At 50.8% G+C, this 26,265-nt stretch overlaps 2 protein-coding genes across 10 annotated transcripts in view; one reads left to right on the top strand and one right to left on the bottom strand.

Annotated features, from left to right (window-relative positions):
* Positions 1 to 22,475, bottom strand: part of Synd (protein kinase C and casein kinase substrate in neurons protein Synd) — a 175,812-nt gene extending 153,337 nt beyond the window's left edge. For 4 of the 9 annotated variants that reach the window (XM_077663613.1, XM_077663618.1, XM_077663621.1 and 1 more), the window contains exon 1: positions 22,364 to 22,475. The gene's annotated coding sequence lies outside the window, so the exon portion shown is untranslated. The remainder of the gene's footprint in view (positions 1 to 22,363) is intronic. The other 5 variants (XM_077663615.1, XM_077663619.1, XM_077663625.1 and 2 more) reach the window with 3 other exon arrangements.
* A 163-nt stretch (positions 22,476 to 22,638) lies between these two features.
* Positions 22,639 to 26,003, top strand: LOC144129439 (FHF complex subunit HOOK interacting protein 2A-like). The gene is made up of 2 exons (XM_077663609.1): positions 22,639 to 23,378; positions 23,625 to 26,003. Exons 1-2 carry the CDS (start codon positions 22,923 to 22,925, stop codon positions 25,284 to 25,286), a joined length of 2,118 nt encoding a protein of 705 aa, XP_077519735.1. The 5' UTR covers positions 22,639 to 22,922; the 3' UTR covers positions 25,287 to 26,003.
* The last annotated feature ends 262 nt before the right edge of the window (positions 26,004 to 26,265 follow it).

The raw sequence follows: 26,265 nt of genomic DNA, 5'->3' as shown, positions 1-26,265 counted from the left end.
CTGGAGCTGTCACTACGCTTGCCGCAGACAAGGGTGGCACACAAGCTACGGATGGACGAGAACCAACAGGCGGTCCGGTGGTGGTTCGGCAGCATGGCCGACTGGCATCCCACGGCCACCGCGTGATACGTCGGTGCAAGCTATGTACACGGATGCTGGTGGAAGTGATAACTGCGAGACAATCAATTCCTTCCTATAGCCGCTTTGCTGTTGGCGCCTGGTGCGGCTCGCCTGGCGTCTTCTGTAGCTCCTCTGCTGAAGGCGTCGCGGAAATCGAGCATATCTTTATTTTATTATGAGACGGGTTTCACAATAAAGCGGTGACGATAGCAATACCGTAATAATACAGCGCTGGCCATTTCCGAAACGCCCTCAGCTGCGGCATCGGTGCGAAACTGGCTAGGCTTAGCGACGACCAGGACAGCCAGCCAGTGGCGTCGAAAGCTTTCGCAGGCCATTCTGCCGTTGCTAGAACACGGCCTTCGTGATTTCCTTCTCTCCTAATTCCTCCATGACTGCGACACAACTTGCAGCGGCCGCTACCCGCCGTGGCGGTGCGGCTCGCTTAGCGTTCGCTAGCTCCGCTGCTGAAACCGACCATATTTTAATTTTACTATGCGAAGAGCTAAAGCGATGTCAACAGTAAGCCCTTTATTATAGCACAGACGACTTCAGCGCCGTCCGGTGCGACTTCGATGCGATAGGCTATAGGCCTATAGCGACGACCAGGGCAGCCAGGCAGAAGCGCCCGACGACCCCGCGGGCGGCGCCTTTGCCGAAAGCTCGCTACTTGCGCAGGCATGCTTTGTCGCTGCTCGAATACGGCAGTGTTTCCGACAGCAGGGCTGTTCTGTCTTTTCTGGTAGGACGTCAAGTACACCGAGACACTGCTGCGCGGTGGCAAGCTGACATCGGCTGCGGGCGCAGCTTGAGAGAAGCGTTGCGTGTGTCCCTGCTTGCAGTGGGGCGGCAGTACGCAAGCAGCGAACGGAGCGCCGGGCCGGACATGCCTGCCCTGCTTGGTATCCAGGAAAACTTTGAGCAGATTAACACACGACGGGAGGTAGAGGAACACGAGCGCTCGTGTGTGCGCGCGTGTTCCTCCCGTCCTGTGTTAATATGCGCAAAGTTTTCCTGGATATGTCGCGACACCAACTGGCCCAACGTTCTGCTCTACCCTGCTTGACGCATCCGACGCTCGCCGTTTGGCCGGAGCGCCGGCGAGCTGGAGCGGATTCGCAACGCTCGCCGGACACATGTCCCCCGCCTTCAAACCCGAGCGAGCGCGAACCCGGGGGAGGCAGTAACCGCCTCCAACGCTCATAAAACCCATTAGGTCTACACGCTCGCTCTCAGCGTCGGCTCTACGTTGCACCAAACCAAGGCGGCCCTCTCAGTCCCACACGAACATAACGCCGCTGTCGTCGCAGCGTGCTATGCAACACAAAAGGAAGCACAGCAGGAGGACCGCGGAAGAAAAAAAAACATAACGCCAACACAGACACACACCTCTTGAACACGACGTCGTTAAGAGCTGCGCGCAAGCGAGGATGCAAGAAGGGGACCACGAATGATGGAGACGAGAGGCAGGAGGCCATTAGCATGAGGAGCAGCATCCGCCACAACCGACATGCTGACAAACTAAAGGATTTAACAGATTTGCCTGTCTGGTTGGGTTTGATAACTTATAACTCTTACACATCTGCAACAAAAAGAAAACGATTAAGACCCCCCTCCCCCGCGCTTTTCGCATCCTCGGTTTCCTTCTTTCGACCTCCTGCTCCCCTCCATGCATACTTGAAGACGCTAGCCGCCGCCCCCAGTCACCGCTGAAGAAGGAGCCGAGCCAGCTCCGAAACGTCGGGTTATAATTAAAAGCAGTTTTTTGGTCGGAGATATGTAAGAATTCGTTATAAATATGCTGACAACGCAGGTAGAAGTGGGTGAAACGTGCTTTGTCTCCCAAGAAAAGACTTCACTGGCAAAGAGAAAAAAAGAAAAGGAAAACGCCAAGAAATGGGCAAGGACGAGAAGAGACGCGCACCGCGACGAGTGGACGAGGACTTGTCCTCTTTTGACTGATTCTTCTCTTCGTGTAGCAACTGGCCCAGATTTCAACTCCTCGGAAAAAAAGGGAAAAGAATGAGCGAGGCGCAAGAATTTTTTTTTTTCGTTTTTCATGAAGCGCCCTGACAGCGCTCGCGGATGTTGCGGCAGCAATCAAGGGAAAACGAGAGCCAGCCGATCGTACGGCAGCATAGGGCAAGAAACAAAAGAAGCGCGCGAGAGTGGTCTCTCTCCACACACGACTGACCCACGCTCTAGGCTAGGCAGGAAGGGGGTTCAGCGGGTTGCTTTCGCCAGTTGAATGCAAATCTCCTCCTCACAACGAAGCGGGGCCCCTGAGAGAGAGGATGGAAACACTAGAACGGCGAGCGGGGCACTGAATGAAAAGATGACGCCTCGATCGCAAAGCAAAGCTGGGAGGGGAAACACCGTCCTGTACCACTGAATGCCGGGAGACGCGACAGGATTACAGAGCCGCCGCCGCCGCCTGCGCACGAGTCACGGAACACGAGGGAGGACGAGCCGAGCCGCGTTGAAAAGAAAGGACGGGCCAAATTATTTTGGAAACACTCCGTCGTCCGAGCTTATTTAGGGACACGGGCGAACTCGAAGAAGCAGTCCCCGCCGTTTCTTGGCACTCGATGTGGCCAAACACAGAACTGGAACGAGACAAAGGAAAAACCCCTTCCGGGTCTTGCTGTTCATTCGTACGTAACGCAAGGTGGCCGCACTTTCTTTCCTCGCAGTTTTGGCGGGGCTTGGCCCTTGTGCGAAAGATTTTTAAAAATATTTTCCTGGTACAGTGATTTACTTTGCCACAGAGTCTGACGCCAATTTGAAGATACCTTCAACTTTCTTCGTCGGCACTGGTCGGGCCCGGCTCTACACCACACTCGAAATTCACAGAACGTTGCAGCTTTTGACCGCGCACAGACGAGCTGCGGTGGTGCTGTTCGGTCTGCGCCACTATCCCCTCAATTATTTCCACGACAAACAGAGCCGTGCATGGTGGAGAGCATGCAGGCAGCTGTCATCTGGCTCCTCTCCTGGGAAGAGTGTCGCCCAAGGGAATTTATACGCACGCGAAACACGGTTGCCGTATCCGGATTTCTTCTTGCCTCCAAATTATTGGCTTCCAAGCTGGGGGGAGCGGCCCTTAGTCGAACGCACACGGTGTATCGAGGTTCGACTATCCACTGAAATTTGAATTATAAGGCACGAAGAGCCACCTGCCCCTTCTGTCGCCAGTAAGGAAACTGAAAAGCAGGAGATGCAAAGCAGGCAGGAGCCCAGTAAAGGAATCCGATACGTTACATTCGAGTTAGCATGGGGCGCTCGACCCCCTCCCCCGTACCGTTCCCCTCGACTGCGCGCGACGCCTTAGAAGAGCGTCCTCGAAGCCAAGCTCTTCCCACGACGTCTGCCCTCTTCAGAAGCCTTCAAACGACTGGCAGACACGCTATCCACTGCGACGGTCCTGCCAAGTACCTCACACTGTGAAAAAGCGTAGTGATCCGTTATTCTTTTCGTCCTTCTGGTTTATGGTTTATGTGCGTTTAACGTCCCAAAGCGACCGAGGCTATGAGAGACGCCGTAGTGCAGCGCTCCGGAAATTTCGACCACCTGGGGTTCTTTAACGTGCACTGACATCACACGGGCCTCTAGAATTTCTCCTCCATCGAAATTCGACCGCCGCGGCCGGGATCGTCTTTCGGGCCAGCAGCCGAGCGCCATAACCACTTAGCCGCCGCGGCGGCTTTTTCGTTCTTCTGATGACGAACTGCGACTCCAGCAGCTGAGAGCACACGTCCTTCGCGATGCCACGAGTAACGTAAAGCAGACGAGTGCAAGAAAGATCTGTACGTCAAAATGTCAGTAGTCGAAATGCATGCTCTTACGGCACGCTAGAGACCGACTGACAGAATGACTGACCGGTTGATTAAATTGCTGACTGATTTTACGCGCCAAAGTAATGCAGCCAACTGTAAAAATATGTCGTAAAGCGGAGGGCTCTGCGTTAATTTAGTACACACGCGCCGCGGCCTCGAGATCACACCCTTGGCTTTTGGCCTCATCAGAACGCCGATCACATGATGCGCGCCGCAGCAGCGCATCACTGTTTGCGTACGCAGAATACAAACAAAAAAGACAGGAGAGGCAACAAAACAGTCCTACTGGATTCTCTCCGCGCTGGAATCGCACCAGCTCCTCCTCTCAGTGGACGAGGGAGAGAGAGGACGCCTGCCCATCTCAAGACGCGAATGCACGTACCTAACATAACGCGAGGGGTGAAAAAAAAACATCAAAAGGCGCACTAAACTGGCGGGCTGCTGTCCTCGGCAGCGTTACAGTGGACTAGAATATTGTAGCAGCGTCGATCTTGACACAGCGAACGCAAGAGGGAGAGAGGATGGCCGACCACCGAGTACGGAAAGCCAACAGCAGCTCTAGACAACACGTGACTATCGTTCCCAAAGAGCACGCAAAAAAAAAAAAAAGGCGAGCCGCCTCCGCCCCGAGATGGGACTCCCATCAGAAGAACGAACGCCATACGTAGTACGTGTCTCGAATGGACATTCCGGGTTTGATCCATTGCGCACGTGAGCTGGCGCTTTTGCTCATTCGCGTTGCCTCTTCTCGCCGAAACGGTAAACAACCGGCGAAGAATGCGCTTCCTTTTCCCCCAAGCAGCGGAGGTCTGCCCGATAAGGGGGCATCCTTCGAGACGACGTCGTTGATCTTATCTCTGCATATCGAACGCGCGGGTCTTTTCCGACTGGGCTGCTCCCGACTCATGCAGCTTGAGGCTAACGCCACCCATCTCTCCAAATGGGGCGCCAGGATGACAATAAAAACGAAAATGGTAGAAAAAAAAGCACGATCGCCTAGGCTAGTTGGTTCATATCAGCCTCGTGTCTCTGTGCTGTCCCTAGTTGGCTGCTGTTTTAATCGCAAACTCTGAAAAGCTCCCTCAACAAATTTGTCAAACAAACGTTGCGAAACGCCTCGTTCCCGACAAGAACACCAGGAAACCACGTCAAACTGCAGGCTCCCGAGAAGCTTGACTGCTGTCCTGTTCTTACTCTCGAGACCCGAAGTCGTCAACAACAACAAAAAAATCGGTTTTTGAGGAAAGCAAATGACGCAGTAACTGTCTCGTCGCATACCTCGGTCGACACCCGAAGCGCACCGTAAGGGAAGGGATACAGGAGGGAGTGAGAAAAAATTGTGGCTCCAATCCACGCTGTGAAGGTGGTTGGACAGCGAAGCTGTAAAACGACACCCAATTACCCGTTGCGACGTCACTTCAAAAATTCACACATGTGGCTGTACAAAGAGTGAAACCAGAGACAGGTGAAGTGTACTTGCGCTGTCTGCTGCATGCCTGAATTCGAAGTGAGATATGCTAATTGCATTCAGTTTTTACCCTTGCTTACAACGATGACACGAAAACGAAACCCTAATCTTTACCGGGAAACACATGCGGGGAGAAGGAACGTGCTTCGCAATGTTTGCAGGCGCCGTTATCCCCAACCCTACCCGGGAGGACTGGGAGGCGGCCCTGCTCGGCTGCTCTGACCTGGCGAGCCAAAAGGCCCGAGCAGCAGCTACCGCCAATGGGCTGCTGTAACGAGCAGCCCACCTAGCATTTATAAGGAACGGACCCTTAAAAACCGCTCCACTAGCTCCCTGTATATATGTTGAAAATAAAATTTTTCAGTCAGTCAGTTATCATACATTATGCGGTTTGCACTTCACACGAGGGCTTCGAATGACGTCAACCCCTTCCGAAGCAGCTGCGAACCTAATGTTTACAGGAACGCATAGCTGCAAATAGAGAGTTATAGCATATCATTACCGTGTTTATGTTACCGTTTACCGGCCCGGCTAGCGACGTCTGCGCATGCGCCGCCACTTACCGGTCCGCAAGCACTTTACAGAATCTCTTTTAGCGATGCGGAGAGTTACCGTTCGCTCGTAAACAAACATGGATGCGCCGTGCACGGCCGCTTCGGACCAAATAAAGCACCGCCGACGCGTCCTTCGGCGCCATTTCTCGCTATACATGAAGGCATTCGCTTTTAATTTGCAAATTCTCACTCATACGTTGAGGTTTGAGTAACAACTAGGCCATGTTTTTGAGGTTATTTGCCGATTTTTGAGCAGTTAAACCTAACTATATGTCGTGTACATAGCCAAGTATCAACGACTACACTGCAGCTCTTCAGTTTTGTGCCCGATTTACCATTTTTTCTATATTTTCACGATTTTTTTCCTCGAAGAAAAAAGAACTGGTAATTCTCTTACTATATTCATCAGTAATTGCAGAAAATAAAAAGTTTCTCCGGCCCGGAGTTGGCGCGCTTTAACTTACTGCCACTAGATGGCGCCACTGTGTTTACAGCCAAACACAAAGAAGCGACCATGCGACACGGCAAACAGGTGTCGTAGTTGTGCTTGTTTAAAGCGCTCGCAACGCAACGTGCGCTGTGTATGCAAGCTTAATTACTGAGGACTATGTAGTGAAATTGTCAACTGGCCAGGGTAGGCAAAGAAAGGTGTCTAGCTTCACGGGCGCATTTGAAAAGTCACTGAGTCGGCTGTTAGCTGAAGTGTAGTCGGCACGTCTTCATATGCAGAGAAAAGAATTATTAAAGTGTAGCATCTCACTTCATAGAAAAGATTGCAATGCATCCGTATTTTTTTTTTATTAAAAGCGGGGCATCGGCCATCATCATCAGTCGTTTTCGCCTTACGGTAACTTGTTACGGGAGATACGGTACGCTAAAACGTCTTCTGGCGTGCGCCGCGCTAACCGGAAAGCCCTGCGTCCGGTAACACGGTAACGTAAACACGGTAACGATATGCTGTAACTATAGAGAGTTTTAGTTTCACGTACGTAGAGGGTTCACGTACGCAAACGTGAGAAGTCTACGTAGCCTGCACGCAGGTGGTTTGAAACCCTTATAGTTACACGTACGCGAAACACGCCGCGCGTTACGCCTAGCGCCATCTACTAAGAAACACAGACACTGGTTGTAGCCAAAATCATCCAAGACAAGTCATTAAGCGAAGCCATTCATAGCGAGACCGTTGCTATGACGACGACCAACGCTACTTCGTCAGGCTTAGCAGCTGAAAAATCGCCCTTCTGTCTGAAAAAAAGCTATTTGTCGCTTGAAACCTTATGCGAGGGTAAGAATGGGCAAATCGAAGGCGAATACAGCAGTTTAGAACACCATACCGCCTCGAGGGATTAGCGACGAAGCTGTTATCGCCGTGAAGCGGCGGGCAGGGTGCCGCCATGTTTGTCAACGCTACGTACGCAAGCAACGCAAAGACCGCAACGTAAAAATCCGAATCTCACGTACGCACGTGAAACTCGCTCATACCCTTTGCGTTCTGCGCAAGCGCACTGGTCACCCGTAAGAGCTCTACGTACGTGAAACTAAAATTGGAGGCTTATCAAGGTTAAGCCCAGTGGATGCGAAGCATGTTAAGCAGCTGCCTCAGTGAGCGTTTGGAGGCATCTTGACCGCATACACGCCCGGCGCAAAGACGCTGGCGCGGTTGCGGGCACAGAGACTGACGCGACGGCGGGCGCGCGCCGCTTCATCCCTGGCGTGACGTCACATATCACGTGATGCAGCGATGGTGGCGCCGTCGCCGCGTCGCGCGCGACAGCGCGAACCGAAGCGTGGAGGCCTCCGCCGGGCGACGTCCGACGGCGCGATATGAGGCCCCATCTGCAGCCGGTGTGACGTCATCACGGGACGTCACATCATGTGATCTCACTTCAGGGTCAATGGTGGCCACCGCCGGGGGGCGACCGACGGCGCGATATGAGGCCCCATCTGCAGCCGGTGTGACGTCATCACGTGACGTCATGCCACGTGACCTACTTGAAGGTCAATAGTGGCCACCGCCGGGAGGCGACCGACGGCGCGATATGAGGCCCCATCTGCAGCCTGTGTGACGTCGTCACGTGACCCCACTTCAGGGTCAATGGTGGCCACCGCCGGGCGTCGCGCGAAGGCCCGAAACCTACGTTAATATGCTTCGCATAAAACTCTCTTATGTCGGCACACCGCGCGTCGGAAATACTCCTTCCCTTACGGTGCGGTTTGGGCGTCCACCGAGATATGCGAGACAGGCGTAATTTCCTTTCCTTAAAACCAATTTTCATTTCATTTTCCTTGCCTTACGGCGAAGTTCGGGGTGTCCACCAAGATATGTGCGACAGACGTCAATTTCTTTCCTTAAATTGTCCAACGGGAAAGGCGTCGCGCCGAACGGACAATTGTGGTGGTGGTGGAAACTTTATTAGACACAGGGGAGTTTAGGACACGCAGGTCCTTGGGCCCTCGCACGGCCTCACTGCACTCAAACGTTCATATCCCGGAAGCTCATGATGACGCTGGCAGCCCCGCCTGTGGCGATGGCTTGGTTGGCCGGGTCCTCGGAGCGCAGTAGGTTCTCCCAAGCCTCCCAAGTGGTAAGGTGCTCCAGGACTCGCGGGGGAGGATCCGCCGGGCAGAGGAAAAGGATATAATCGAGAGTGGCTTTGGGGTGGTGGCAGAGGGTACAGGAGGGGTTCGTGCGGACTTGGTGATAGCGCGAGTGTATATAAGGGGAGGGTAAGGTGCGTGTTTGGAGCCGCCTTCAAAGTGTCTGGTGATAACTGTCGAGGGAGGGATGTGGTGGGGGGGTAAAGCCGAAGCTCGGCTTTGCAGGCCTGCGTCAGTTCACTGAAGGAATGCATGCGATCCCTTGAGATCCCCATATGAGCTCCATGTGAGTAAGGAATGTTTGAATATAGGTGTACATACGTTCACCTATGTTCAAGCGGGACCGCTTGATGGTCTAGGCGATCAAAGGCCTTGGAGAGATCCAAGGCGAGGTTTGTGTGGCCCGGTATGAGGGGTCGCAAAATATCCGACAAGTGGGGACGGAAGCCCACAATGGCTTTCCGTGGACTCCTTGGCAACGCTATGGCAATGCGGGGGAGTTGGTGATACATTTTTAAAAATAACAGCGCGCAAAAAGGGGAGTTCAAGGGTAGAGAACACAGGACAAGCGCTGAAGTCCCCGTTTTCCCCGCTGTTATTTTTGGAAACGTTGCAACACGTTGCCTTAAAGATGAAGGTTAAGCGTCCTCCAATTTTTGAAGCGAAAAGCTTCACTACGCTAGGTAGAGCAGTCGCCGCGTAGGCTGTACAATGACCTTGAACGACCTTCAGCCCAACCACGCTAGCCGTCTATGCATCCATGTGATACATGTCACAGCCACGTGGTCATATGGGTGTGTATAGAACGGCTGTCGCGAGCGTTTAGCGGAGCTGCCATGGATGAGCCTCAGACGCTTAGCAAACGTCCTTGCTTTGCGCTCAATTCCAGGGTTAGCCAAATTAAGCCACTGCCAATTTTTATTTCTTTATAGCGACAGCTACACTACGCCAGCCACTTCGCGAGGTCAGCGTGGCTGCGCGCTGATCCGTGGCACCACCGCTCCGCCAGCCGTGCGCATGCGCGGAGTGACGTCACAGCATGCAGCGCGCCTACATTACGCTAGCATTTCTTGCCTTCAGCGTGGTGGCGCCGTGGCAGCTGCCGGCAAAACCGACTGGGGGATGAGTGGAGAGGGGGAAGAGTGAATCCACGTCCAGGGACGAAGATGGAGGAGGACCGCCCAGGGAAACGCAGCGGCGAAAGACTGACTGCAATTCGACCGAGCGAGCTCCACTCGGCCAGCTGTAGCTATCGCGTCACTGCAGGCTTAACCAGAGCTAAACCACAGCCATTTTTTTACTTTATCATTTTTAGCCAGTTATACCCGCGCCGTTATCACACATTTTGCGGTTTGCACTTCCCACGAGGGCTTCCAATGATGTCAACCTTTTTCGAAGCTGCAAACCTAATGTTTACCGGAACGCGTCGGACGGTGTTCCCATTGTATATAAAAATTAACTAGGAAATTTACGCAGCGCCTGAGATGCACAAATATTTAATGTGCTATACATTAAAGTGCTCACTAGACTTCCGTAAAATAACGTTTTGTTTCTTGCAAAACCAGTGCATTTTCGAGCGTGTTTTTCTTTAGCCTGGCGTTTTTTGCTTATAACGCCACGACAATTCCCTTGGACGGTAGAGGTATACAGCTTCGCTGTAATATTATTACGTTGTTTACACAGCGATTTCGGTTTCTGTGCGCCGGGGTGTGTTATGACGTCGCTCCCTAGGAGGAGCAGCAACCCTGGTCATGTGGGCCCAAAAGTGTAGTGACATACGGACCGCTGCGTCGTCTGGTGTCGTCCACATGCGGCGCATACCGGCGGTTCTCGAAATGTCGGCCGGTACTGCGATATGCTGAGCCACGGCCGGTCTCGGGTGGAGCGCGCGCCCTTTCGTACGGCCTCCGCACTGAGCGCGCGGACAATGGGGGCTCGTCTATGCGAGTTGCGCTCTCCGCCGCCGCTAGGGGCGTAGGGTGCCCCGATGGGCGGAGGCCCGGTTTCGCACTTCCGAGTGCTGATTATCGGCGCCTCGGAGAAAAAAGAGCAGAGGAACAACACAGGCACGTACGCTATGGAGATAGAACTACCGAGGATAATTGTTCAAATAGCTCAGGCTGTTAAAATAATACAATTAAGTCCCATTTCAGGAATCAAAACGACTATTGCGGAGATCAATGCACGATTTATACTGTGATCAATTTTGTTCCCGTGGCAATCACTTGTCGCGCATACTCAGTAGTAGCTAACCACAGGTGATGGTTCCAGCCAAAGTAAACAAGCCCTGGAAGTACGCACGCAAGAATATAGGTGGTTGTTCAATCAAATCGGTAAAAATCTTGGGCTCTTAGTGAATCATATACGTATATCACATTTCCAAAACAGTATGCAGCGTCGATACCTTCAAATATTACCGACGGATGCCTAAGCAAAACACTAATTTCGCTACATTACGTATATGGTGCAACAGATCAGCCCGTAAATAATTTCTTAAAGCGGGCGATTTCCATAGCTTGATGTCAGGTCAGTGATGCCACATTCAAACACATGAAACTTTCAGAAAAGAAAACGATTACAGTGTAGATAATGCAGGGATAAATTGGTTAAACCCCCGATTCGCACTCTGGTAAATTTATATCGCACGGTTCTCACTTGTCGCGCATTCTCAATGAAAGGGTACCGCAGATGGTCGATCACGGCGGGTGGATGTAAGCACGCGATAATTGGTGCATGGACACTCATCACGGTGAAATTCTAGGTTCCTCTCCAGCTGAATCATATGTACGACCTTTCGCAAAATGTATGCGGCGTCGGAAGCTATTAACAATGAATGCGGTAGAAAGCAATGAATTCAAGTTGTACACGTGGCGTAGGTGAGACTGGCACGTAAAATGTACGTATAAACCACCAAGGACTTAGCCGAACTTGAATTTTTTCTCCTCGTATATTCAGTTCGCAGTCCAATTTAAACCTATTCGGTTAAATCGGCGACTACCTAAACGCAATACTGACTGTTAACATTTTTTTCTAAATGCTGATGAGACTATACAACATCAGTCTATATTTCTGTACTTTCTCGAAATTTGTTAAACAGCGCCTTGAATATTTCCTTACCTTCAACATTTGCATAAATTAGTACCTTACCATTTTCCAATATTCAAATATTTTGTTCGAGGATGTTGGACATGGATATTCGTGCATAATGTTAACTAACATAATTTTATAATCAAGGAAGAAAGGACGGGTGTGGGCTGTGAAACTGATTCCAGCTACGTGCGCTTTTGTCTTTTTCTGTAACAAATAGATTACTGAGCTTCTTTTGATGTTCCCAAAACCAGATGGCAGTAGTTTAATTAGTAATTTAAGCTGGAATTAAGTAGGAGTGCATTCCTAGGAGTCCAGTCTAAGTAGAGTGAAATAAACGGTTAGTTTTAACACTTGAGAAGGCGTATTTGTTTCATTTCGAAGTTTCTCAGTCAATAAAACTGTATGATAGCAGAGCTAATTTTCTTGTTAGGGTCCTGTCCATGGTTGCATCTCACTCTGCCAGCTAGCTTCAATTAGTAGTCGAACGGGCAACGTACACCCTTTGTGAATAGTGACCGTGATCTGTTGCGACCATAAAAAGCAGTATAGTTGAGATATGCGGCAGAATATTACTACACGGTACAAATTGACATCACCTTTGGTCATAAACAATATGCAACTCGAAGAGATCAATGCGCAAGGCATGTGTAGGCCTGTGGACTGAGTATATACTAGCCTGAATAGATTCAAAATAGGTTGCAGCGCTTCAAAAGCGCGATCAGCGAGCGAAAGCGCCCACGCGCCGCAGCATTTCACATGCGAGCGACCAGTCCGCCGGCCGAGGATGGATGGATATGGCTGAACCCTTTACATCGGGCGGTGGTTCAAGCCACCTAGCCATGACTTGTGATATTTTACTCTTGCCTTGATTTTAGCCACCAATCGGACAACCTTCGCTTGATTACTTCTACTCGCTTAAAATCTACTTTCCCTTCGCTGTCCTTACAACCCCAATGCTTTGAATAAATCAGCCCCGCAGTTTTCCACTGCAGGGTGAAGCCCTTTACAGAAAAGTGTCGTCTTCAGCCGTTTCCTCCTCCCCACAAGCGTCGCACAACCTGTCTATCTCGTGGTACCTGACTTTATGTCTTAGTCCGCAAAACTCCAGTCCTGGCCTCAAACAACAAAGAGCTTCCCCTACAATTATCATAGATGTTTTCTTTGGAAATTTCCTGCTTAAAGATCCCATACGTTCCCAGTGCCGATCTCGTCAGCATCCCTGCTTTCCACAGAGCTGTTTCTTTAACCGTTTCCTTAACCGATAATTGCTGATTTGCCCCCCTACTGCTAAGCGGTAGGGTCGCAGCGCCACGATCGCGCAGCGGAGGCAGACAGGAAACACCCCCAGCGCGCAGGCCGTACAAAGCGCGCGCCGATGCCGCCACTCGAGCCCGGCCGTGGCTGAGCAGGGCGAGGAACGACGTCAGTTCTGAAACCGGGCGGCTCGCTTGGGCCGATCTCAGTCGGCATACCGCGCATGCCAACGCGGTTGTACTTAGCTTTGCCATATTACGCCGATGCTCGGCCACGGCCGGTCTCGAGGCTGGCGCGAAGAAAAGCGCGCGCGCTCTCCTCACGACCGGCCGTGGCTCGGCGGACGTCTGCGTCGGTGGCTAGGCTGCCTGGATACCCGCTCATAAAGCGGCGCTGGCCCATCGAAGCACCCTATCGGTGGCGCGCCAGTCGGCCGACCACCTTGTCACATACAACCGGCGGCGCCGCGAGACTGCTCCAGGTCCCGTGGGTGCCGAATTTCGGGATCTGTTGCTCGCTTTCAAAGCGAAAGCTATACTACTCCCCTCCGCAGCTTCTTCGCCGCGCGCGCGCGCTTGACCTTGAACCGAGAAGCCACGTCAAGCTATGACGTCATTCAGCCGCCACCGCCAAAATCGAACGCTCGCCTCTGTTTCTATAGGCCGCCGGCGTTCATTGGCGTTGACAACGTTCTAGACGCCGATGAGCAGCAGTTTAACCCCAGCTAGTTTCTCTGAAGCGAAAAGCTTCACTACGCTATGTAAAGCAGTAGTCGCGTAGGCCCGAATGACCTTGAACGACCTTCAGCCCAACCACGTTAGCCGTATATGACCATATGTGGTACAGTTATGGTTCGCTAGCAGAACTCACCGCACTAAGCACGAGGCACAAAAAACGAGTACGATGGGACGAAGCGCTGAACTATTAGCATGGAATCAAACCAACCAGCCCAACAACAAGTACTGCACAGTTATGGTGTCGAACCCTTGACCCCTCGACTTTGTCCAATGAACTTTAGTTGACCTTTGACAATGGGCGACCTTTGGATTGACCTTTGCCCCTAAACACCCGATGGGGTGATGTGAAGCCACGTGATGACATCCGATGGGGGTGTCGTGAGACCAAGCGATACCACGTCATAGCCACGTGGTCGTGTGGGTATATACAGAACAGCTGTCGCGAGCGTGTAGCAGAGCTGCCATGGACGAGTCTCAGACGCTTAGCATGCGTCCTTGCTTTTCGCTGAATTCCAGGATTCGCGAAGTTAAGCCACTGCCAATTTTATTTATCGGCTTATGGCTCACTTTTTCCTGCTGCTCGTTCAGCAAACAGTGGGCGTATTCGCTAAATGAAAGCTTCAAGATAATTCAACCGGATTCAGCATTTACCGCGCGAGTGCCGAATTCTCCCAGGAATGCGCCCATGACGACGACTAGTGCTAGTTTTGTTTACACTGCTTCCCTGGCAGCAACTGCGCGTTCGTTGGGCATTAAATGTAAAGCTGCGTTCTATGTAGGATGAACATTTTTTTTTTTTTTGCGCCGGTTGCACGTTTACTTGTTTACGCAGTGCGATATCTCGTCAAGAATCGCCGAGCGCCTGCAGCCAGCCGCTGCAGGTTGTTGACAAAGGTCCGGCGTTTCTCGCTCGTTGTAACTGCTTTTTCCGACGTGTCCCATATACTTGACCCTAAACTGCTTTATCTAGACGCATGTTCTGCGCCCATTTGCAATGATTTAATTTGTTGTCCACATGCGACGCCGACTGCTGCCGGGCGTTGCAGCTTTCGGCAGAATGGGTCACATGTACCGGCTAACAGCGCCGCTTCCCGCTCAATTTATTTGCGTCCTAAGATGTTAGCATTTCAGGTCACTGCTGCCAAAACAATGCTCGATGAGCATTTGTATTCGTTAAAATTAGTGAACTCGATCTCCACAATCGTCTACAACGCGCATACGAACCCGACGGACTCGTTAGGCCTATTCTAACTTCAGCAGGTGAGCCAAAGGATAAACATACGAAACGCAGTCGCTCGTTTCGCTTATTCGTAGTACGGAGCTGGTGCAGACAACTACAGTCATCGAAGTGAAGGTTTCGCTCGGCCGCCGACGCTTCCTGGTGCGACAGCATGTTTGCCGATCTGCACACCGAGTCGCCGACGTCGTTGTTCATAGTGCTGCGTCGTCGCTACTGTTCACCGATACCGTTCTCAGAGCTCTACGTCGCCACCTAGAGCGCTAGCGGTGGGTCTCAACCGTGAGAGAGAGCATTTAGGGGCTCTTTGGAGCTATACTGAAATATATTTTAAGCGTTTATTGCACCAAATACTTCGCCATGGATTACCATACATACAGAGAAAGCCCATAGCAAGCTTTTTATAGCCCCAAAATTTGATGTCTCAACCAGACACTAAATTTGTGCTAGCGGGTTTTCATCGTTCAAACGATGTATTATACTTCGATATATATGGAGCACTCGGTGGCATTAGCCAACGATTGCTAAATAATTTATAATTTCTTTTTGACGCTGTTTCGGTTTCATCAACCGAAATATGGCTGTGACGTGCAGATGAACTTCAGGTAACGTGAGGTGAGTGAGGCACGAAAAAACGACAACTGCAGATACGTCGTTTGTTGCAATTCTATATCTTAAAGCAGGCTGGTTGAAGTGAGAGAGAGAATTGGTTTTTGAGGAAATGAAATGACGCAGTAACTGTCTCATTTATCTCGGTGGACACCCGAACGCTGTAGCGAGTTAAAACCACCGTGGTTAAAACTACGTGTCAGCTTTTCTATTGCAGTTTTTCCGTTCCTCTAGTTCAACTACACGTCACAACCATCATTCGGTTGATTAAATCGAAACCAAGACAGCAAGGAGGAAGTAAATTAAATTTAGCGGCTGAAGGCGAATGCCACAAAGCGATATAGTTCCTGGCGTGCTGAATATCTTCGGATTAACTGACAAATTTCTTCCCATTACCAAACTACTCTCTTGACCTCCATTAATCCTCCAGTTGTCTCTTACTTGTTTCTATTTTTTTGAAAATTGAGCATGTGCAGGCTGTTTCGAAACCCTAGTGCTTCACCGCTTTGTGGTATTCACCTTCAGCCGCTAAATTTAATTTACTTCCTCCTTGCTGTTCCGGTTCCGATTTAATCAACCGAATGATGGTTGTGACGCGTAGTTGAACTTGAGGAACGGAAAACCTGCAATAAAAAAGCTGCATTGCAATATCTAACGCATCATTTGAAAGGGGAAAAAAAAACACGCAATAAACTAAGGTGTACTTTCAGCTCCGCCTTACGGGTATGACGCGAAGGCCAATATATGCGGTTATTCTCGACTTGACATTCACAGATCCCCGGGAGGCCTCACGCCACTCCTGGTGCAGCGGTTAAACGATGCGCCATGCCCTGTGATGGCTGCTTCTCGCGACCTGCTGCCGGCCAAGGAGGTTAGTCTGCTCACAATCCGGTGATGACGCCACAGAGCCACGTAACCCCGCCTCGGCCGCTTGTGCGTGGATTTTTCGCTCAACGCCGCCGGATTTTCTGGAGAACGGCGCGTTTCACACGCTGCGAATTTCACCGCCCGACACTGCGCATTCGTTCGGTCCGTGGCTGGAGATGGCCGCAGGCGGCTAATTGCGAACTTCGGTTGGAATTTATTCCCAGACCGAACGTCACATTCGCGGAATGTGAAACGGGCCTTAAAGCTCTCGCGCTAAAAGCAAAACACGGAGCGAGGCACACCTCGCAGCGCGCGCCTCCGGGCCGGTGACGTCACTAGTGCACAGGAAGTCGCCGAGAATCCACGAGCGCCGTCAGACACGCAGTTCATACGCCACAAAACCGCCGCGCAAAATCGACCTGCAAAAGTTGACCCCTCCGAGCGCGCGGAACATGGCGTCACATCAAACGAACAAAAAAAATGAAAAAAAAAACGATTACAAAGACGAGGCTTTTCCTTCACAGTAGTCAGGGAGAGAGAGCAAGACCGGGAGGTCTTCTTCAGTCGGTCCCGGTCGAGTAATTGGATTAACGGGCGACGCAGCTTCGACGGACAGACTGCAGCGGCCGAGCGGAAAACCGCGAGCGCAGCGTTGTTGACGCGTCGGGACTGAAGACAGACACCCAGGAAAAATAAAAGGCCACGTCCCAAGCGGAGAGGGCTTGGAGTAGTAGTAAGTGGATGAAAGGGCAGAGGAAAGGAAAGAGCACGGGCCTAATGTTATCGCACCACCACCACTACCAACTAGCAGATATGGCTCTGGTAGCTGCTCTAAAATAGATTCTAAATCATGAAGTGTTACTGTTAGGTGTAGCTCAAGATGTATGGTACGTATTGTGGTTGTTATAAAATGAAGGGTGGTGACTGCAACGGCTTCGTATTTGGTTTTAAGTTTGATCTCGCGGGTTGCTACACTAGTCTGGATGGCAATAGCAACACCCCCAGACAGTTTGCTTGCTTGCTCTCGGTCACACCGAAAGACGTTATACTTGTTTAAAATATTTTTTGTTTTGGGCCTAAGTTGGTCTCCTGTAAGCATAAAGCCACCGGGGACAGTGTGTTTAAAAGCTCTTTTATGTCACCGTAGTTATTTATCAGTCCTCGGCAGTTCCACTGTATAAGGAACGCCATGTTTGACAAGTGTAACTAAAAAACTTAGGATACCTGTTTTGGGGGTGCCAATACTGGGGTCTTCTCTTTTCATTTTCGCTCAAGGGAGCTGTGCCTCCGCTGCAGCGGAGGAGAGTCCTGTGTTGCGTCCATTGCCTCACTAGAGGCTCTGGACGTCCGCAGTGAACCCACGGGCGTGCAGTTTGTGGGCCTCTCCCGAATGGGGGAAGCCTTGCGGGCGGCCGACTGAGGGGCCGGCGGGCGGCCCTCTTTCAGAGGTGGCAGGGCAGCCTTCGCTGCGTCTGCCGGGGGCGGGGGTGGCTCTGCCTCAAGGCTTGCCTGGGCAGTGGCCAAAGCACGGTGTGGTGTGCCACCCTTGCACACCACATCGGCGAAACTTGTTTCTGCTGTGAACTGGAAAGCTGAGGGGAGTCTTTTTCGTGCTTCTGTACCCATTGTATTTTTTGTTTTTATTTTCTTTTTGTGTTTCTCAATTCTTCATTTTATTTTTTATATTTCCTGTTCATTACATTTTTTTTTGCTTTGCTTTGGCAAACGTCTGGCTGATTGTACCTGGCTCCCTTGGTTGCTTCCCTTTTCACCTCTTCCTCCTTTAGAACTCTTTTTCAGCCACCCAAGCGGTCAGACCAGGGAGATTGAAGAAGCCTTCAACATCTGACAAAGGAGCGACGTATGCGTCATCATACTTTCAATGGCATTTCGTGACAGCGAAATTGATTATCTGCGTGCTTTTCCCTAATCTTTTACCAGGTGCACATCTTACGCGTTTGTCATGCTTCTGTCCTTTCCTTATTGCACCAGCAAGATGTATATATTCGACGAACGTGCATTAAAAATCTGGTTGTTATTCAGCGTCGTGTCCCGCCTCTCTCTTTGTCTCGTGCTGCGCTGCTCCCGTCACAAGATCATGCACCAACCAGCCCAAATTTTCATCTTGTTAAAGCACATTTCATGTAAACAGGTAAGTCCGAATGGCCTAGCCAGCATGCATTCATGCGAGTGGACAGATGTATTACACCACCTGTAACGTAAGCATGTGCCTGAAATTTGGCACATATGTGCGCTTAGATGCCTGAAGTCTGCATGAAAAAGAAGAAATAATTTTGTTGAGCCAGAGCCGAGAAATCGAGCATTAATTTTTTGGGGCTGTCCGTGGGACACACAACTTTTTGGACACGGCTAGTTGTGGGGACGTTTTTTGGATGTCTTCAGGAAAAATGAGCACATCCTCGGGAGATTCCAAATGTCCTGATGGGCTATTTCTGGGAGATCTTGAGGAGGTTTTATGTTTGTTGGGCTCCTTATTGCACAAGTGAATGGGTTTGGTTTGGTTTATGGGAGATTAATGTCCCAAGGCGCCTCTGGCTATGAGGGACGCCGTAATGAAGGGCTCCATAAATTTAGACCACCTGGGGTTCTTTAACGTACGTGCACTGACATCACACAGTACACGGGGCTTCGCCTCCATCAAAATTCGGCCGCAGCGGCCGGGATCAAACCCGCGTCTTTTGGGTCACCAGCCGAGCGCCATAACCACTGAGCCACAGCGGCGGCCCCCATTACTGAATGGGGTATACGCTGCTAGAGAATATGAAAATGAATCGTCTCCAGCCGTGCGATGAATGGCATCGGAATCTAGCGTTTGCTTCACGCTGAAGGAGTGTGTATTGTGTACCATTTCTCCAAAGTTTTAATTATGTATGTGACAGACGTCACGACTACATTTCTCCCCTCTTTTTTTTTTATTGTCATACTAAATGTCTGTACATTCCCCTCGTGGCACCTGAAGTAGCAAATGAATAAAACCGCCGCGGACTGGTCCGTATGTCGAGCTGCCTCAGGTAACACAGCGAAGGATGATCAAAGACACGGAAAAGTTGGACTTTTGGCGCGCGCATAGCGATTGCTTGTCTGGACAAACTCGACTTCAAAGGCACCACACACGCATCCAGCAAAAAAACAACAACAAAAAAACACGTCGATGTAAGCTAGCCTCATTTTGATTCTGCATACCGCAGCACTAGTGAAGGTGGCTTTGCCCATGAGCTCGCGCACTCCCGTTACATGAGCGAAAAATCCCTCAGCTGACCGATGATGCGCTCTCAAGTGCCTCTACGACGAAGCGGTGTTGTGCTTCCAGGAACACCAATCGCGGGTAGTGCACGTATGCACGGACTCGCTCAAAATCCAGCAAGGAGAGGTGGCCCATCCGACAACCCAGCGCGCCCTGTGTCGCTAATACGGCTAAAATGGGCGGGGGCACGCGAATGGCCACCGCGCACGAAAGTGGGCCGTCCCAGCGCCGACGGAACAGCAGCGCTCGCCGCTTGTATTTTTTTCGCCTATTCCGTGGGCCGGAAGGTCACGTGTGTCAGGATATGAACGACTGGCTGCCATGGAAAATGAGGGTCCGCTGCGCCAGAAGCAGCGATGAGCTCTTTTAAGCCACACCGACCGATACTTCCATCTCAGCGACAGCGCATAATCTGCCAAGCGCCGTCACAAATCGCCACTCCCAGCAGGTCTCGTCTTCGGGAAGGAGGAGCCTGGTGTCGAGCAACAAAAGCGTTGCACGTCCGAAGCCTCGTGCGACCGACCGTCAGCGGCTGGCGAATCAACTTCCGCAATGCACACTCGGCTCTCAACGCCACACGCAATGTTCCGTCCTGGCGAACCCAAACATCCCAGGGTTGACTGACCTCCCGAGACACGCCGAAGCCCACCTATTTTTAAAACGGCACAGGGCTCGCCGCGGGTTTTCCACCACGTCGGGTACACTGCGCTCAACATGTTGCACAAACGACCTGTAACTTTTAAACAGTTTCGAACAGCGTGACTCCGTCTGCTCATTATTTAAAATTTCAGTACCACTTGCAAGACTAATCCAGACCGTCAGTGCCGCAGCTCGTGCGATTCTCCTTTACAAAAGACGGCGCATCGAAAATTTGCGTGCAAGTCGCTTAGCGCCAAGCACGATTTGAGTCCCTTGTCGCCGATCATTCCGAGGGATAAGATGTTCGCTTTTTTAAGGAACGAGAACGTCATTTATAGCAAAATTTCATGAAAAGTTCACTCGCCGTATGTGTGCCTTTCGTCCGTTCGACTGTTCTAATCAAGTACGTACCACAGGGCCAAGATTTAGACTCTCCTTCAGGTACCGGACGCTCTCGAAAGCGCGCATACCGGCCAACATAACAGGTGTTTAGCAAGCAGTCGCGACTTCAACTTTCTGTAGAAAACGAGCTTCAGCCAATGCCAGGGAACAAAGCTCCTTGTTCTGAACAGCGTCTTAATGCCACGCTTTCAGTGGTAGTCCGCCGACTAAATAAAAAAAAAACAGAACAAAGGAAAAACTCGGTACGCGGCCGCGCACTTTTTACAACTGGGGCTTTATCCATACAGGCTGTGACGAATTGCGCACTGAACTCCTCGCTGCGCAAGCGAACGCTGACACGCCCGCGAAAAACTCCTCGGCGGCTTCGAAAGGGAAAGTCCATACGTTATTCTTTTTCCCGTGAGGAAAATCTCACGCCAGTAGCTGTACGGATACACTTATTTTCACATATTTAGCACAAGGAAAGTTGGCTGAAGCGCTGTGTGAAGTGGACGAATAAGGCTCGAACTTACTAACGGCTTGCGTATGCATGCGTATGAGTTACCGATCTCGCATAGTTTACAAGTCGATTACTGCGCGGTGCAAGTAGAGTCGGCGTCAGCCACCTGGGATTATCGAGCACCTGACACGCAACACAACACTCCACGCCCCAGTCAGCAATTTCTACGGTACGGAACGGCTCCTTGCGCCACAACACGCGGCCAGGATAGTGTCAGCTGCGAAATGGCAAAGTGCTTTTTACTCTCACAGGAATCCAGCGTCCTCAAAAGCTTTGCTGACAGGTCACGCTTTCGCTTTCCTGCAGTGTTTCGTAAAAAAACGTGACAAGGAACCGGCCTGACACTATGCAACGGCACGTTCCAGGAACGAACGACAGCCCCTGTGTCCTAAACGGCGCTGGTTGAGCTAACCGTCGTGACCTTGAACCTCATAAGGAGACAGGATGCCTGTTGCTGCAAAGCGCGTTTTGTTTTTTGTTACGCTCTCCTCCTCCGCAAGAGTTGGCCCGAACTCTGCGCGAAGTTCCGCATGGGGCTCCTCCGTTCGACGCTGGCTGCAGCAGGATAGTTACGCCGCTTTGCGCCCGAAACCGTGCGAAGGGAAAGAGACGCCAACAGTTTGAGGGAAGTGCATTAAGCAGTACGTCAACTCGCCTCTCCGCATGGGTGCTTCGGTTGGCTTTTCTCGCTGACGCTTGACACTAAAGCACTCTACACACAGAACGCAACTCCATGAAAATGCCTACGTAAAGTGGCACTCGGCATTTGGGCTAACCATTCGAGGCTTCTTCCCTTCAGCATAGGAGCTGTGGCCATTGGCGAAGTAATATGGGAAGTAGAACCACCGCGCTGACCGCCCCACCCCCCTCTTTCTGCTGCATTCCTGAGCAGTGGTGAAAACCACAGAACGCCATACAGCTGGGCAATACCAAGACACGTTTACACAAGGCGCGTCTTGCACGACTGTCTTTCCTGAGAAGTGCGGGTTAATGTCGCGGTGTCGCTGGTAAACCGACAGATCGACAAGGTCCCTTTTGACCGGGGACGCACACACACACTATCGCGGAAAGCAGCAGCCTGGAAAGCAGCAGCCCACCCCCTGCCCTGATCGTCAAGGAGGGAAATAGACGCTTCTCACTTTGCCGTTCACCCCAGAACAGGATTGCATATCAATGCTTGATGCTCACCTTCGGTTCTCGGGGCTATTTTCCAGAAATCCAGAGGTCTTCGCCACTCATGAAACGCAGCGCGCACACAATATGGATAACGCGATAGCCATTAATGAGTACGCGCTGCCCCGCACTAAACGCAAAAGTATGCGCACTCAATCAATTTAAAAACATTTGAAAACCTAAATATGTAATTAAAATAATATGCAACGTATTTTAGTATACATGGTATTTTTATTAGAAAACAATAAAAATTTGTTATTTACCGGAAGTTTTTTTTCTGAGCGCTTGCCAGCATCCGGTCAACATGGCGGCTTCGAACATTTGTCGACGAGCGCAGCTGATGCACGAAACTCGGGAGGCATTTTAATCGTCTTGGTCGTTTCAGGTCGCGGCCCTCGACTGCAATGAACGCTGCATTATTTTTGTTCTGACAAAGCGCTTTGTGCGATTCAACGCAGCATGTGGCGAAGACGCGAGCGACCCTGCCCAGCAGCGACACGTAAATGCGTCGTGTTGGATTTTGTCTGCATCTTGGCAGATGGCTATTTTAAGCTTTCGCTAACGTAGCCTCAAGATGTTCTCTCGGCTTGCCACTGCGTTTTCGAATGCGGTGGATGCTTTGGCTCCACCTCTGCCTTTGCACGAGGAGTTCCTCTGGCACTGGACAGCGATCATGAAGTTCTACACGGATCGCAACTCTAACAGCAAAAAACCCATCGAGCTCACGGGTCTGGCTGGGCGTCTCGAAGAGATGTCCAAGATCTTAGAACAAGAGGAGGCTGAGCTTGGGAGCGACAACATGGGGCCCTGCATAGAGCATTTCCTTCAGCACAAGATGCTGGAGCAGATGAGCGCCCTGGCTCGAGCGGACACTCCCCCCGGGATCAAAAAGTGCGTGCTTGTGTTCACAACTAGGCTCCTGTCCAACAGCAAGCAAGTGTTGCTGCCTCAAATGGGCATCTACACCGCCGTCCAGAAGCTCATTGGCCTTTGCGGCGAAGTTCTGGCTGCGCCAACAGAACGGGAGGAGGTATGTAGTGCGTGGGCTGAGAATTCCTCGCGTGCTTCGAACAGCCGAGTTATGTATCTGAAGCCCTGATCATTGTGGTGTCGTGCATAAAACTGCGTTGCCACGCTTTGTATTTATTGCTTCATTGGATGCATCGCGCATAAAAAGGATCACGCTTCACGATGTTTAGGAATGTCGTAATAATGAATAATGCACGAAGAAAATAACAGGTAAGCTTATTACATTGCATTTTTTTTTTGTTTTCAGGTTGGCTTTGTTAACATCATCTGTCAAAAAATCCGAGCCGACCCGAGCATCCTCACCTGCTTCCTACCAACAACGCTTGAAGATAGCCACCGGGGCTCCGTTGGGAACGGAAAGCAACAAGATGGGGCCTGTGGTGACGCGCCCGCCATGTCATTTCCTTTACTCCATGCCTCCCTTACCCTGATGGAAAGTGCCGACTCTGACGTCTCTACACTCGCAGCGGAGTGCCTTATTCTTTGCATGTCTAACCTGAGCGACGAAGTGGCGCGCTACGTGATCGCCAAGTCTACCGTGTGTGTCAGTGTGGTTCGTCACCTAGTCAAGCTTTATCGTGCCATTCCCCACACTTTGAAAGCTACAGACATTGACGAAGCGGTTACTTCCTGGAGTGCCGACACTATTGCATCGTCTAGCTCATCAGATCACCCGGTTCTTGCACCAGGGAAGCGAAAGCTTCTCTGCTTCTTCAAGTGGCTGGGTTTCACAGACACCTTGGTTGAACTGTCAAATGCTCTCATTGGCGCTGAGCTGGGGAAGACCTTTTTAGAGGACTTCTTGAATGGTCCTCTTCACGATAACTTCACTAAAGCAGAGTCTGAAGAGAGCTTCCTTTTCTTTACTTCACTAGTCACCACTTGCTTGCGCAATCTTACCTCAAAAGACTTAGTTGCCACCATGGGAAGCTTTTTGTTAGGTGACCAGAAAGGGTCTGTGGCTTCTCCGAGAGACATGCTGTTGGAGCGTGGCCGTGACCCCAGTGCTTCTCCCCAGCTTGTGCTCACCACTCTTCAGGCCTTTGAAGAGCTCTTGCAGAGGCCGTCAAAGGATATCCTAGACAGCCTGCTGCTGAATTACCTTGTTGGCCGTGGCTACCTAAGTGACGCCCCTGCTGAAGTTTTTGATTTCAGCGATGATGGTCTGGAGGGAACATGTGGTCGAGTGGGCAAAACAAACATGAGTGATTTCGAAATCTCACCTGGATCATCACCAGTCAGTCGCACGTTTGCACCTGCACAGATTCATCGAATTCTTAACTGCTTCCTCATGCTTCTGCCCGACGAGATAAAGTCCTGTGAGGAGACCGATTCTGGCTACGATGTATATATCTCCGATGCACACCGGCAGTTCCAAGACATGCTGAGGGTTACTGATGGCTGGGAGTGGCCCAGTGAGCCTGTGAGAGAAGAGCAAGCTAGTGCTGAAGATGACCAGAGCTCAGACTCGCAGCCAGAGGCCGACAGTCTGCAGCGTGGGTTCCACGAGGGCCCCTTCTTGTCCATGCTTCTGGACAGGATTGAAAACATGCACAGGCAACCATATGAAGTGAACCTGCTAGTGACCTCTCTCATCTCAAAACTTGCCTTGTTTGCCCACCCAAACCTGCACGAGTACCTGCTCAACCCGTTGCTGCCTTTGGCCCCTGGAGCAAGGTCGTTGTTCAGCGCACTCCTCAAGGTTGTGGAAGAGATTCAGGTGGCCGTCCATGGAATGGAGAACCTAAAACGGAAGCTCATGCTGACCCGCAATGCACTTCTCAATGACAGTGGCGACGATAGTGCACTGGGAGCGGAATCAGGTGTTTTGGAAGCCATCATTGTCCTTGAGGAGTTCTGCAAGGAGCTTGCAGCCGTGGCATTTGTCAAGTACCATGCAGCTGCTTGAAGCCCGTGTTTGGTATGGAACAAAATGCCTGGAAAAAAGAGTGGAAAAGCCAAGAAGGCTTGATTCATCAGCAGTTGAAAAATGGCTCAACCTCTACCTGATTTCTTGGGGTTGTGCTGGTTTTTAGCCATTGCTGTGCCAGCCAAAGAGAATCACAAGCATTTACTATTCATAAGCTTGTTCACGAGTTTCTGTGGCTGTCATCGGTTTCTCCTACGGCCTTCTGAACTGCAGTGCGAGATCATCGTTTATTCGCCGACTCCAAACACTGGTGCTGCCATTCACGATAAATTTTTGCAGCCTGAAAAATTGCGGCTGAAGTGGCACTTTAGCACCTGCGTTTCCAGTGTGTTAATTTGGAAACGTGGTGAAAATGCACAACTTGAACATAAGCAAGGTTACTTGTGCCATTCACATTAGTGCCTGCAGGTGTTGCTACACAGCATACGTTGTGCTGTCTATCGCGCAAAATTTCTCATTGTGTGCACCTCTTCACAAGGCCTGTAATTTGGTTTTATGCAAGAAAAAAAAAGAGCGCACAGGGTTTTTATTGACATTGCTGCGTTTGTGTATATCATGCGACAGAACTGACTTGGGAAATGTCTGCTGCTGTGAGCAGTTGAAAAGAGAATGATGTGTTTAGCTGTGGAGATCTCAAATGCTGGTAAAGTATTTTCGTAGAGCTGTGAGAAAGGAATAAACATTTTATACCACATTTATGATCAGGCACCTGAGAGAAAACATTTCTTGTACTTTGGTGGTGATCTTTCCCAAGACAATTACTTGCATGCATTTCAAAATAAGATTGGTACTGATCATTTTTAGATCTTGTTCGCACCTGTGAGTTGCATACGTGTGATTGATTGGTCTGGCCGATTCGTCGTGATCCCAGAGTCTTAGGAAAGTGGGGAATGACCATGATGAATCGACCAAAGCCAGTGACGTGACATCTGCGACTTGCAGGTGTGAATGCGCTTTC

This window comes from Amblyomma americanum, chromosome 4 (genome assembly GCF_052857255.1).
Source record: "Amblyomma americanum isolate KBUSLIRL-KWMA chromosome 4, ASM5285725v1, whole genome shotgun sequence".
NCBI lineage: Eukaryota > Metazoa > Arthropoda > Arachnida > Ixodida > Ixodidae > Amblyomma > Amblyomma americanum.
Note: the sequence above shows the minus strand (reverse complement) of the source record. Positions and strands in the feature narration are given on the sequence as shown.

Bases quoted from the DNA above. Each gene is read 5' to 3' on its own strand.
- LOC144129439 (XM_077663609.1), top strand. From the start codon at position 22,923: ATGTTCTCTCGGCTTGCCACTGCGTTTTCGAATGCGGTGGATGCTTTG. The intron at 23,379-23,624 runs GTATGTAGTGCG...TTTTGTTTTCAG, and splicing joins CGCCAACAGAACGGGAGGAG to GTTGGCTTTGTTAACATCAT.